The sequence below is a fragment of the Panthera leo genome, chromosome B1 (genome assembly GCF_018350215.1).
Source record: "Panthera leo isolate Ple1 chromosome B1, P.leo_Ple1_pat1.1, whole genome shotgun sequence".
NCBI classification, from domain to species: Eukaryota; Metazoa; Chordata; class Mammalia; order Carnivora; family Felidae; genus Panthera; species Panthera leo.
The window spans coordinates 160,070,458-160,086,027 of NC_056682.1; the positions used below are offsets into that span (position 1 = coordinate 160,070,458).

The following is a 15,570-nucleotide window of genomic DNA, read 5'->3' on the forward strand; positions in this document are numbered from 1 at the left end:
TCTTTCTAGAAATTTTTCTTGGGAAGTAAAAATATAAATTTTAAAATATATCAATAGAAGACTTGGAAGATAAAGTTGAGGAAATCTCCCAGAAAGAATAAAAAATCAACAAGAAAATAAGGGAGAAATGATAAGAACTTTAGGAGGTCCAAAACCAACTAATAAAAGTTCCATAAAAGTTCCAGATGGGCACCTGGCTGGCTCAATAGTTAGAGCATATGACTCTTGATCTTGGGGTCAAGGGTTCAAGCCCCATAATGGGAACAGAACTTACTTAAAAACAGAAAAAGCTCCAGAGAGAGAAAATAAGAATAGTATATCGGGGTGCCTGGGTGGCTCAGTTGGTTAAGTGTCTGACTTCGGCTCAGGTCATGATCTCATGATCTCATGGTTTGTGAGTTTGAGCCCCGCGTTGGGCTCTGTGCTGACAGCTCAGAGCCCGGAACCTGCTTCAGATTCTGTGTATCCCTCCCTCTCTCCCATGCTCACGCTCTGTCTCTCTCTGTCTCCCAATAATAAATAAACATTAAAAATTAAAAAAAAAAAGAATAGTAAATTACCCAAGAAATTAAAAACAGGAGGTAAGGAGGAAATTCTAAAAGTTTTCAGAAATAAAAACATATCATGTACAAAAGACTAGGAAACATAAGAGTATCAGATATCTCAAAGAAATTTAACAATGGAAAACAGTATTCAAAATTTTTAGTGAAAATAATTTTTAATCTAGATTTCCATATACACAAGCTGAATCATAAATCAATTTATGAAATCTGAATAAAGACATTTCCAGACAAGTAGTGTACCAAAAACAATTCCTCCCATGTATTCTTTTCCAGGAAACTGGAGAATGTGCCATACCAGAACAAAGGGAAAAACCAAGAAAGAAGAAAATATGAGATTCAATAGAGGAGAGGGAGGCAAGGAAATTCTTAAGAGGAAGACATAGTCTACAACTGAGCAAGAAGAGAGAAAGCTCAAGAAGGAAAGTCTTCAGCGGGAAACAATAGAACTGATGGGTTTGAATATTCAAAAAATATTGAAAGGCATGTGGCAGAGGTTGGAGTTCTTAACAAAAATTAGCAATGGGTTTAATGAAAACAGAAAAGTGACAAAAAACAAAACAAAACAAAACAAAAGCAATTATTAACTCCAGGAAAAAGATCTGTAAGAGAAAAGGCAAGAGTGGTACTATCCCATTTTGCTGACCCATGAGCCATTATAAGTCATAATAATATAGACAGTTAACTACCAAAGTAAATATTATATGTAGTAAAATTATGCTTGAAGTAATGGGGGAAGAAAAAGGGAAGAGTGCTAGGTCATCATCTAACATCACAGAAATTCATTAAATAATCTTAAATCAATAAAGTAAGACTGAGCAATCACAAACACATTATTTAGAAACAGGGAGGTAAATAAACATCAGGAGGAGTTAGATGTTGTGGGTGGTAGTTTTGGGGATAAAGAGGTAGGAAAGGAAACTGTTTTTTGTGGGGTTTTTTTTGCATTAAAAATATTTCAAAACTCCTTGTACAAACAAGAGTACATGTATAGTATAAAGAATAAAAGAATGAACATTTGTGTACCTATATTATCTGGCATAAAAATATATTACCTGAACCTTGAAACTACTTGTGAGCAGTATGGATCCCTAAACAATACATAATTTAGGTGTGTGTAATGTGTGTGTGTGTGTGTGTGTGTGTGTGTGTATATATACATGTATATATATATACATACATGTATACAATACATACAATATTGTATGTACAATTGTACATATGTACATATGTACAATTGTACATACAATAATATATACATGTATGTACAATAATATATACATGTATATATATACATACATGTATACAATACATACAATATTGTATGTACAATTGTACATATGTACAAATGTACAATTGTACATACAATAATATATACATGTATATATACACACACACACACACACACACACCCATATATATATATATATATATATATATATATATATATATATATATATATTTTAATGTTTATTTAAAAAAAAAAATTTTTTTTTAACGTTTTATTTATTTTTGAGACAGAGAGAGACAGAGCATGAACGGGGGAGGGGCAGAGAGAGAGGGAGACACAGAATCGGAAGCAGGCTCCAGGCTCTGAGCCATCAGCCCAGAGCCCCACGCGGGGCTCGAACTCACGGACCGCGAGATCGTGACCTGAGCTGAAGTCGGACGCTCAACCGACTGAGCCACCCAGGCACCCCTAATGTTTATTTATTTTTGAGGTGGGGGGGAGGGACAGAGAAAGAGGGAGACAGAGAATCCCAAGTAGGCTTCACGCTGATAGCAGTGAGCCCGATGTGGGGCTAGAACTCATGAACTGTGAGATCATGACCTGAGCAGAAGTTGGATGAGTAACCAACTGAGCCACCCAGGAGCCCTAAGGTTTATATATTTTTGAACTCTACATAAGTAGATAAAATCATACTGCACGTTCTTTGACATTATATTTGTAAGATTCGTGCACACTGATGTTTGTAGCTATTATTCATTCATTTTCACTGCTTTGTAATACTTCACTGTGTGAAATACTACTCCCATTTATCTATTTTCCTCAAAACTGACCTCAAGATTGTTTTTCATTTTCTACCAGGGAGTTAATTATTTTAGGCTCTATTATGGTCTATGGTCTGGTCTAGGTCTATGGTCTATGGTCTGCTGCCATTACTCTGTTGTAATACAAAAACAGCCACAGGCAATATGTAACAATGAACATGGCTGTGTTCTAACAAAAACTTTATTACAGACAGACTAGAGGCCACAACTGTTCTGGGGGCCATAGTTTGCTGACCTCCAAGCAAGGTTCATGTCTAGAAATGGACTTGCTGGATCACAGAATATGCCTTTGCTAGATAATGCCAAAATATCCTCCAAAGGGGTACCAGTTTGCACTTCCTGACACTACACATGTTAAATAATGTTATAACTTGTTAATTTCTGATGTGATATAATTTTCTGATAGATGTGAAATGTTTTTACTATGGTTTTAATTTGTATTTCTGCTATTAAGGAGATAGAACCCCTTTTATGTTTATTAACCATTTGTAATTTCTTCTGCCATAAAGTGTCAATTTACATCTTCTGTTTTTTTTAGGTGAAATGTACAGCACATTCTCTCAGTGGCTTGTCTTTTCAATTTATGGCTATTTGGTGAACAAAGAAGTTCTTGTCAATGTGGCCCTGTTTATCTGTTTTCTTTCATTTGTATTTAGGAGCATACATTTTGGCAGCAGACACTTGCTGGTTGTGTGATGTTAGGCAAATCTCCCCGGCCTCAGTTTCTTTATGAAATAAGGATAATATTAGCATTTACTTCCTATGGTTATTATCGAAATTAAAATTACATATAATGTTAACAAAGTACCTAACATAGAGTAAATGCTATGTAAGTCACTGCTGTTATTATTATTTCCCCAAGGTCAAAAAGATTTTCTCCTGTATTTTCTTTGAAAACTTGTAGCTATTTCTTGAACACTCTAAATTTCAAGTCAACTTGAACTGATTTTTGCATATAGTATATTTGAGGTAGGATGAATTCCTTTTTTTCTTTTTTTAAAGTTTATTTTTGAGAGAGAGCACATGCATGTGAGCGGGGGAGGGGAGAGAGAGAGGAAGAGAGAATCCCAAGCAGGCTCTGCGTTGTCAGCACGCCCCAAGCGGGGCTTGATCCCACAAACCGTGAGATTACGACCTGAGCTGAAACCCAGAGTCGACACTTAACCGATTGAGCCACCCAGGCGCCCTCTAATTCCTTTTTAATACACATATAATGTGAATAGCCAAGTATCCCAGAAACAATTACCAAATAATCCTTTCTTTTCCCATTGATCTGAGTCCTTGATATATCAAGTTTTTCATATATCTCTGGGTTACTATCTACTGGATTTTATCATTCTCTTTTAATCCTTGTGATCTACCACTAGATTAGATTAATTACTGACTCTAAAGCCTTCATACCTAGTAGGTTACGTTCCACCATGGTCTTCTTTAAAATTTCTTTGTGATTCTTAGCTCTTTGTTTCCACGTAAAATTTAAAATCTATTGTCGAGGGGCACCTGGGTGGCTCAGTTGGTTAAGCATCTGACTTTGGCTCAGGTCATGATCTCGTGGTTCACGGTTCAAGCCCCGTGTCAGGCTCTATGCTGACAGCTCAGAGCCTGGAGGCTGCTTCGTGGATTCTGTCTCCCTCTGTCTCTGCCCCTCCCCTCTCGTACTCTGTCTCTCTTTCTCTCAAAAATAAATAAAACATCAAAAAAGATAATAAAATCTATTGTTGATTTTCACACACACACACACACACACACACACACACACACACACATCACCTTCTTGGGATTTCAGATGGAATTACATCAATTCTATAGATCAATTTGAGAAAAATTTACATTCTTTTTTATAAACATGATGTCTGTCACCTTTGTTATAAACCTGATATATTTCTCCACTTATTTAGGTCTTCTTTAATGTCTTTCAATAAGGTTGTATAATATTTTTTATAAAGGTCCTCCAAATTCATACATAAGTATCTTATATTGCTCATCTCTATTAAAATGGTATGCATTTCTTTTTATTTATCTTCTTTGGGATTTGTCATACTCCTAGCATTCACTGTCCATTTGGAATCTGAGGATTCCTGTGTTTTTAAAATACCTAGAAAATTATCAATCATTACCTTTTCAAATACTACCTATCTCACATTCTATTACATTGTCCTACAATTTTGACAAAATACATGAGACTTTCTCACTTTATTCTCTAAGACTTTAACTTATTTTACATTTTCTATATCCCAATCTCTTTCCAATGACTTCTAGTACTTTAGATCTATTTTTCAGTTCATTAATTCTCACTATCAGCTCCTGGGCAAGCTGAAATGCCAGGTACCCTTTCACCTGAAATAATTAAAAATTGGGACAAGATACATGAAACAATGGTTTTCCAGACACTGAACATCAGGCAATGATGGACAGTGACATGAGGGACAAGAAACAAATGAGATGAGCCCTATGAGCTTACTGCTTCAAGAAAATCCAGGCTGTGGCACAGGGATAGGAACTCAGGTGAAGGCTGGTGTTCTCCCCTAAGTTCAGAAGACAAGACTGAGAGTCAAGGAAAGCCAAAGCAGTTAGGGTTTGCAGAGCAGATACTGGAGAGCTACACAGACTAAAAGTTCCAGAGATCTTTTAAAGGTACCACTCGAGTGCAGAGCTCAACACAGAGGAAGCTACTCAAGAGAAAACCAGAGAATAAAACTGTCAAAAAGTTAAAGGGAATAATACTCAAGGCTCATACAGGGATGGAGTAATTCCTATTCCCATGAGTCATTTGGAAACCTCATAATTCATGGGGCAATACATAGTGTACTCAAAATGGTTTTGTCCCAGTGGTGGAACAAAATTAGTCCAGGACTAAATGCTACTCTGGTCCCAGTTTTGCTAAAAGCAAAACTGAAAAGTCTCAAGCTACTTTCATTGACTAAACTATATCCCAGAACAAACCTAAAAAATGTTTATAGGAATCCACCAACCAGGAAGGTGAAATTCACAATATCTGACATCTAAAGTAACCAGGAATTCAAAGAATCAGGAAAATATAACCCATGATGAGATGAAAAAAACAAAACCCAACTGACACAAAGTTGATAAAAACAGATAATCAAATTAGTAGACATGGTAAATAAAAACAGTGAAGACACAGTAAAGGAAATCAGCCAAAATGAAATACCAAGAGAAAAAAGACTGTCAGAACACATATATCAATTTGTTAAAAATATTCTACATTATAGAGAAAGCAATAAGGAATGAAAACAAATTTCATTTTTTCCTCCATGTCTGTACAATGGTTTTTTAAAAAGAATAAAACAACAATAACTAATACTTACTGAATGCTGACAAATGCCAGCAACTCTTCTAAGTTCTTGACATATATTAACTCATTTAATCTTCACAAAAACTTAAGAATTAAGTACTAGCATCACTCCCATTTTACAAATAAAGAAACTGAGGGATGGAAAATTTGAGTAGCTTACCTACAGGTTATAGGTAACAGAGATGGATATGAACCCAAATAGCCTTCAGAGTACACATTCCAAATAACTGTTACTCGGCATCTCTAGAACACTATTTTGTAATATTATCTTTTATTTTAATGTTTATTTGAGAGAGAGTGCATGCAAGTGCACACTGGGGAAGGGCAGAGAGAGAGAGAGAGAGGGAGACACAGGATCCGAAGTGGGCTCTGCACTGATAGCAGAGAGCCCCATGTGGGGCTTGAACTTACCAACTGTGAGATCGTGACCCAAGCCAAAGTCGGATGCTTAACCGATTGAGCCACCCAGGCGCCCCACTACTTTGTAATTTTAAAAACATACAGTGAGGGGCACCTATAGTATAGTATATTGAAACTATAATTGAAATAGTTATTCATACAACACAATATACCCCAAATCCAGTTTGATAAATTACCTGATGATTAACACGTGTCAAATGTTCGATAGTTTTCTCTAATTTTGATTTTTCAAAAATACTCATTTCCTGGAGATTCTGAAAAAAAATTTTATAGAAGATGTTCATTCATATCAGATAACAAAATTACCAGAGTAAACAAGTCTACAGTATTATTCTGTTTGTCTTTTTATAACATGGAAATGTTTTAGAAAGAAAATCATTAGACATTTTACAATAATGCTTTGGTTGAAAAAAAAAAGTGACAGGAGTTTCTTGTTTTTTATATTCTACCTCCATGTGTAATTGTAACAAAAGACACAGAATGGTATGGATTTGTTTTTAACAATTTATCTACATCAATCCATTAGCACAACTATAAAGGGAAAAAACCCAGCAGGTTAAGTAAGATCAGGAGTGTGCCCTAGTGAGAGATACCAGAGGAAGAGAGTGCAAAGAAGAAATCACAAAGATAAAGGAACAGAATACTACAGGGCCATGCAAGAGATCAGAATTTCAACAATGGGCTGGTCAACAGTGTAAACAAGTGCTATTTCTATAGTTATGTTACCTTATCCAATTATTGCTGATACTAAGTGTAGAACAAGTGATACAAGTTGGTGTTCTCTGAGAATTTTTCTAGTGTAGATTCATACTTCTATCCACATTACTCATTAAAAACAAAAAGACACCCGATGTTTGGATTACATATCTGGTTGGAAGGGTCACTGTGCTGTATTCATTTTTTGTTTATTAAATCATTCAACCAGTATTGAGTACACACTATATACCAAGCACCAAGCAAGGTATTAGAAATGCATAGTGAGTAAAATGGATAAAGCCTCTGACATCATAGTTACTGAAGACTAGTAGAAAAGACAAACCTTAAACAAGACACTATATAAAACCATGAATATTCTGCTAGAAAAAGGAACTTTATGGCAACATATTGAAAGGGAATCTAGAGCCTAGAGTTCGCTTCCTATGTGAGGAAATGATGTTTAACCTGGCTCTAAAGGATGAATGGGAATTTGCCAGGTGAGGGTACTCAAAGAGATGAACAATTTTTCAATAGCCTATATAGAAAACTGGGGGCAAGAAAAAGTCCATTAAGCTTGGAGTCAAGAAAGTGAGGGGTGGGAAATGGGGAGATAAGTTTGGGGAAAAGAAGGCTAGACCTTGAAGTAGGCAAGAGCCAATCACTGAAGTCTTTGAAAACAGTTAACAGATTTTAAATAGGAAGCGATGTGATCAGATTTATACCTTTGAAAGATGACTCTAACTTCAGTGTAAAATATAGATTTGAGAGGCTGCTAATACACAAATACAGTTGAGAAAGAATAATGGCCAGAACAGGATGGCAGAGGAGTAATGGAAAGAAGTAGACAGATTGAAGAGAAACTAACGTGAGCTCAGGAGCCAGACTCCATGTGATGTCATAGTTAGGTGATCTTGGGCAAATTATTTAAACTCACTGTAACTCAGAGACCACGTCTGTAAGCATTACCTATCTGAAAAGGCAATTGTGAAGATTTACTAAGCGCATGGAAAAAGCACTTAGAACAGAACTTCCCACATGAAAAGGGCTTAATAAATGTTAAATATTATTTAAGAGGTAGCACAAATAGAACTTGGTGATTGATTGAAGGACAAGAAGAGCTTTAAGGGAGAGAGGAGTCAGTGATGATGCCAGGTTTGACATCTGGGTGGGTAGCAGAATAAGAGGAAATTACAAGAGGAAGCTTATGGATTGAGATGATTAGTTTTAAGTAAAAGACCTACTGTAAGCTCATAAATCCTGCCTCCTACAATCTAGAAAGATTCTGGTAATATGAATATCATTTTTTTTCTGAGCTTTTAGTACTACTGCATTTTTAAATCCTGTTTTTACATTCCTTGGTCCTTTCAACAAATATGGAAAAGAATAAATCAGTAGCTTGTGCTAAAAGTTGCCATATTGCACAGAAGTTTTCCATTTGGTAGTTTTAACACTTATTTTTATAAGAAAGCACATTCTGGGAGGCAGTATTCCAAAAGATCCCAATTAAAAGTATTGTGTTGGGGTAAAATTTTAACTGAAAATGTATGCAATAAGGACTACCTTTATAATGCTTTAATGTCCTTATTCCTAACTTTAGCTACTGAGTTCTAAGCATTAATTCAATAATACCTATTGAAACTAAACTACACAATCCATAATAGTAACAGTAATAGCTATGTTGAGTTCTTACAATGTTCTAAACTCTATTAAGTGCTTTGTGTACATTAACATATTTTTTGGAGATTATAAAAGAAAACATAAAATACTGTGCCTAAACAGGACACCAAAAGCACAAACAACAAAAGAGAAAATACATAAAATGGACTTCATCAAAATTAAAAACTCTTGTGCTTTAAATGGCTTTAAAGCCATTTAGAGCACACCATTTAGAAAATGAGGGGCGCCTGGGTGGCTCTGTAGGTTAAGCAGCCAACTTCGGCTCAGGTCATGATCTCACGGTGAGTTCGAGCCCCGCGTCGGGCTCTGTGCTGACAGCTCAGAGCCTGGAGCCTGTTTCAGATTCTGTGTCTCCCTCTCTCTGACCCTCCCCTGTTCATGCTCTGTCTCTCCCTGTCTCAAAAATAAATAAAACGTTTAAAAAATTTAAAAAAAAATTAGAAAATGAAAAGGCAACCCACAGAATGGGGCAGAGTATTCGCAAATCATGTATCTGATAAGGGGCTTGTACTAAAAATATATAAAATACTCTTATAGTTCAATAACAATGAGATAATAACCCAATGTAAAAATGGACAAAGCATCTGAATAGACATTTCTTCAAAGATGATATACAAATGGCTAAATAAGCACATGAAAAGATACCTGAAATTATTAGCTATCAAGGAAATGCAAATCAAGACCACAATGGATACTACTTCATACCCACCAGCATGATGATAATAAAGAAGACAGATAATAACATGTGTTGGTGAGGATGTGGAGAAATTAGAACTTTTATACAGTGCTGGTGGGAATATAAATGTTACAGTTGCTTTGGAAAACAGCCTGGCAGTTGCCCAAATGGTTATGGTTATCATACGAACCTAGGTATATACTCAAGATTAAATGAAAACCCATATAAACAAAAAGCTGTACATGGATGTTCACAGCATCATTATTCATAATAGCCAAAAAGTAGAAACCACACAAATGAAAATTAAAATGTTGTCTGTCTATCCATACAATGGAATATTATTCCGCAATAAAAAGGAATAAAGTATTAAAACATATATATGCTACATGAATGAACTTGAAAACATTATGCAAAGTGAGAGAAACCAGAAGATAAAAACCACATACTGAATGATTCAATTTATATGAAATGTTCAGAGTAGGCAAATCCACAGGGACAGAAAGTAGCTTAGTGGTTACCTAGGCCCAAAGAGGCTGGGGGGAAAGAGAGAATGGCTGCTAAGGGGTTTACAGTTTCTTTTCGAGGTAATGAAAATGCTCTAAAATGGACTGTGGTGATAGGCTGAACAAGTCTGTGAATATACAAAACCACTGAATTTTACATTTTAAATGGGTAAACTGAATGGCATGTGACTATCTCAATAAAGCTGTTTTAACAACAACAAAAAGATAATGTCCCTCCACCTGAGGAACTTCCTATTGAGATCAGAGGTCAGTAATTTTCTATAAAGAACCAGATAATAAATATTTTAGGCTTTGTGGGCCAGTTTCTGTTGCAAATACTCATCTCTGCCACTGCAGCACAATAGAAACCACACAGAATACTATGGTAAATGAATGAGCGTGGTATTCCACTAACGTTGACCAATGATGAAATTTGTGTGTCATGAAATACTCTTTTTATAGGACTTAAAAATGTAAAAACCATTCTTAGCACATGGTCATACAAAAATACAATGGTCTGGATTTGGCTCATGTGTCATTGTTTGCCAACCCCCTAAATAAATAATTACTTTACAGGAAAATATCTATAAAGACCTCCTTTTTCTCCATAAATTTCAAAAATAAGTCGATCTTATTACTTACTTTTAACTTTTCTTTTAAAGCTTCTTTTTCTGCCATAATCCTTCTTAAGTCAGATAATGCAAGTTCTTTTTCTTTTTCCATAAGACTAATAATATTATGGGAGGCTGTGGTTTGGGTGGATTCTTGTCTTAGGGCACGTAACTGTTCCTGAGCCTTAAAGAATTAAAAGACATAAATAAAAAATGCTTTGGATATGCTCCCATGTTAAAAAAAAAAAAAAAAGGCAAAGTAAACACATGCTACTTTGCTCTCTTGCCAAATCTAAACAAAATGAGTAAAAGGTATTAAAATAGTAACAACAATAAAAAAAACCCAAAAAGACAAAGAGATCAAGGGGAAATGCAAGCTACAGAATTTTGGAAACCAGACAGCAGGTGGACAATTAGTAATTAAGTAAGCAGACCCAAGAAAGCTGAAATCCAAGCCACGTGGAAAGCCCAGAAATCAATCAATTTGCAACTGCAGATTCTAAAAAAGCTTCAGAAGTAAAAACAGCTTTTTCAACTTGACCTTTTAACTTACATGCCCTTCTCCCTCTCTCAAAGTGGCAGTGGAATTTTATGGGAAATTGATATGGAGCAAATATATCCAAATCATGGGTGCTACCCACTGTTTGACAGACTATTAACATGTCTGAATCCCAAGGATAAACTTGGCTCAGAATCAGGCTAAGACCTGTTCTAGGTAATTGTAGAAGAGACTATCTAACAGACCTGACCCATAGACTAGAGAAGAATAAATATGAAAGAATAATAGAAATCTCTGCTTTAGGAACAGGATGATAATAATAGATAATTCTAATTATGAAGAAATATCACAAGGTCCATATATTACAGTAATTTAAAAGATTTACACTGGTTCCCTTAAGCTATTCTATAGAATCTGTTGGCTTAATCAATTTCTTACTTCATTATATAAGACACTTAGTTTATCTCTTTCTGCTGTCAACAATTTAACATTGGACTGTATATCCTCCATATGTCTTTCAAATCTTTCCAGCATACGCTGAAGTTCATCTCTTTCTCTTGTGATCAGATGAACTTCTGAGTTGTAATCACCCTGAAACATAATTTAAAAACAGAAGTTATCATTTGTTATAATTATCACCATATGGTTGTCACAGGATGCTGGTAATGACAGTGACTGAATAATGCTAACAGATAAAAAGAACACAATTTTTTATCTAAAATGAGAACAGAAGATGAGAGTGCAGGCAGTATTGGGGCAAATCTCCTGGCCTTCAAATGCCTAGGAAGGGACTCCACTGCCAATGATACCACTTGATCAGATCCCATCAGATGCTTCAACTGTCCTTCTCCTGGAGTTGTTTATAATAGTAGTAACTAGGAACTTGTTAGATATGCAAGTTCTGTGGGCCCACCCCAGACAGACTGAATGAGAAACTGTGGGCACAGGGCCCAGTAACTATGGCTCATCAAGCCCTCCAGGTGATTATGCATGCTAACTAACTGTTGGCAACCACTAGTTTACAACCCACTCCAGGGGAGGGACTAGGAGGGTATGTGTGTGCCTATTACCCACTGCAAGTTAACTATTACAGCCTAGCACATTCCCCAGTGTCTTTTTTGTTTGTGTGTTTTGTTTTTTTTACTGAATCTAAGATCAATTTCCCAGCCACACCAACCGCCCCACCTGTCCCAGCCCCAACCTACGTGAGGTCTATTTTTGCAATGAGATAAATATAAATATTTCTACCGAGGAGTATACATTAAGGATGTTCACCAAATAAGCAACTACTTCTAACATTTCTAAAACAGGATTATGCCTATTATTCTAGTCCAATGCAAAAGACCCGCTATCTTCACTATTGTGGAAAATAAAGGTGATAAGTGTCGACCTGGGATCTAAGATATTTTAGCATTTAGGTACTAATTGCAGAAGCCCCAGGTAGGGATAATCTGATAATCAGGTACACTGGAAAGCATTCTATGTCACTCACTATCTACCGTGCACATAACCATGTCCAATGTAGACTTGGTATCTGTAAGTACCCCTAACCTGCCACTTGGAAATAAGTTATCCTTTTGGTGAAACAAGCAAAATCAAGGGATAATGGATGAGATTAACTATCTGGACACTTTAAAAGACAAGACATTTTACAGGACAAAAGCAGATTAGGGTTTGAGGGCTTAATTAAGGCTTAGATAAGTATAAGAGAAACTCTGTAACCTAACCATATCTACATAAAAATATCTTACAGAAAGGAGGTAGTTTACATAGGTTTTAAAAAAGGAGAACTCTGAATAAAGATTGACAGTTCTGCAGATGTGGTCATTGAGCACTAGAACGAAGCAGAGCTGAGCCTTGTATTGTCCCACTGCACTAGAGCCACAGATGGGGCCATGGCCAACAAAATTCAGCACGCTAGGGCAAAAGCCCAGAAGTGAGGGGCTCACTCTGCATATCTCTCTGAGCTCTGGGCTTGGCAAAAGTGTTGCTGCTCATCCAGCTTCTCCCCCAAAGCTCAGGTGAAGATCTGGGGTGGGGTAGGAGCTGGGGGTCTGGTTATAAAGAAAGTTGGGACATTAAAAAAAAAAAAGATTTTTATTACTGTCTTGGTCTCAGCTTAAAGGTGACTTTCTCTAAGGAATCTTCTGATTCTCCAATCTAAAATTTTTTATTTATTTATATTATTATTATTTTTATTTTAGAGAGAGAGACAGTATGAGCAGGGGAGAGGTGCAGAGGGAGAAAGAGAGAGAATCTTAAGCAGGCTCTACGCTCAGCATGGAGGCCAACATGGGGCTTAATCCCACAACCCTGGGATCATGACCTGACCTGAAATGAAGAGTCAGTCAGAGTCTCAACTGACTAGGCCATCCAAGTGCCCCTCCAATCTAATTTAGATCTCCCTGTATGTATTCTCAGACCATTATGAAACCTTCTTGTATCTTTTCTTCACTAACACTATAAATGAGTTTATAAAGTTATTAATATGTGTTTAAAGTACATCTTTACCATTAAAATATAAGCTCTGTGAAGGACATAGTAGGTATCTGGTTTTACTCACCATAACTTCAGTGCCTACCATGGTACCAGGTAAAATGTATAAATTCTCTAACATTAGTGACTGGCCTTCTCCCCCTCCCACAAATTTTTTATTTAAATTCTAGTTAGTTAACATATAGTGTAATACAGGTTTCAGGAGTAGAATTCAGTGATTCATCACTTACATGTGACACCCCGTGCACATCACAAGTGCCCTCCTTAATACCCATCACCCATTTAGCCCATCTCCCATCCACTTCCTTCCATCAACCCTCACTTTGTTCTCTATTGTTAAGAGTCTTTTATGGTTTGCTTCCCTCTCCTTTTTTCCCCTTCCCATATATTCATCTGTTTTATTCCCTAAATTCCACATATGAGTGAAATCATATGGTATTTGTCTTTCTCTGACTTATTTCACTTAGCATAATACACTCTAGCTCCATCCATGTTGTTGCAAATGGCAAGATTTCATTCTTTTTGATGGCCAAGTAATATTCCTCTGTGTGTGTGTATGTGTGTTTGTGCGTGTGTGTATACATCTTTATCCACTCATTTGACTGGCCTTCTTAAGCAGGAACTCTAGCTCTTTTCTAAATATATCCTGTATGGACATAAATATGCAGGTATTTATATTTGTGTTCATAAATAATTGTTAATAACGCCCTTATACCACTCCATCATTCCTAACACACATATACACAAGCTCATACACACACATGCAAAATACTAAATGCTACGAGCATAGGAACTATGTCTTCTTTATCTCATGTCCAGTGTTTAATTCATAGCTGGCACTCAGTATGTGTCTGCTCAACTGAACCGAACTTTGTATCTAGACCTGATGTACTTCCCCACTTTGTAAATGAGGAAACAGGGGTTCCATGAAGTGAGGGAACTTATCCAAGGTCATAAAGACAGTCTGTAGAGTTGTAACTTCTATCAGGCCTCCAACTCTAAAGCCCTTTCCACTACCAATATACTCAAAACTCACAATTGGAATCATAGTGAGTACAAGGTGAGAGGAGGCAGTGCCCACCCTGCAGACAGCAGGGAATTAACAGGTGTATTTTTGACAAAGATCACTGATATTAAAAATAGCAATTTTTTCCCAAGTTACTGCAATCCCAAGAAACTGTGCCTAACAGTGAGCCATAAAGCAGGAGTTGAAAACTCAAAGCTTGTACCAAATCCAGCTTTAGTGAGGTCTTTGTTGTTTGCCATGTAGTTTCTAAACATGTTGAAAATACCCAAGTTGAGGTGCAGATGCACAGAACTGTGCATCACAACTGTTTTATCCTCCTCCCATTTTACTCACATACACACCCACAATTCCCTACCATTCTTGCAACTTATTATTAGAATTCCAAAATGCTCTGAATACTCTACTTTAGAAAATGAATTCTTTATCTGAGTCAGTTAACACTAGAATATTTTAAGAAAATCAGTTGAAGGGGATAAAAGTCTCTCCTAAACCAGTATCTCTTGTTTTCAATTGTGAATCCCTATCAAGGAGTTAATTAAATCAAATAATTATGTTAAAAGCCTTCAGATATTTTCCTACCCAGTTTTATTTAATAAATGCTTGATTAAACTAATCAACCACTTTGCAGGAAGATTCTCCTACATAATGAAGGTGATCAATTCAGTGATTTATTTTTTCTGAGTCCTAAGTATATATGGGGCTTAAAAAGCAACTCAGTAAACACATAAATTAACTTACACAGTGTTTTCCCACCAGTTCCCTCTACTTGTACCAGATAACATAGAATAGTGTTTCTACTGACACCAGTAAATCAAATTCAGCCATTAGCCAATAAGGTTAAAAAACAGAGTCTAATCATAAAACAACCCAAAACCATTTAACAACAGACACAGGATCTTCAAGAAAGAGATGATGAAACAAGTAAATTCAGCCAAGTCTGAATTTTTTTAACCTATTATCTTCATGTATATGTCACAGTGACTTGATATTTTTAAACATTTGAAATGAAATGTTTTGAATTTTAACTTTAATCCCAACTT

General features: G+C 36.1%; 1 protein-coding gene across 2 annotated transcripts in view; it reads right to left on the minus strand.

Moving 5' to 3' along the window:
* Positions 1-15,570, minus strand: part of CEP135 (centrosomal protein 135) — a 68,035-nt gene that overhangs the window by 25,203 nt on the left and 27,262 nt on the right. For both annotated transcript variants that reach the window (XM_042936336.1, XM_042936337.1), the window contains exons 12-14: positions 11,446-11,598; positions 10,540-10,692; positions 6,522-6,599 (exon numbers count right to left, since the gene is read on the minus strand). In XM_042936336.1, coding sequence (XP_042792270.1) covers positions 6,522-6,599; positions 10,540-10,692; positions 11,446-11,598 — 384 coding nt within the window. The remainder of the gene's footprint in view (positions 1-6,521; positions 6,600-10,539; positions 10,693-11,445; positions 11,599-15,570) is intronic.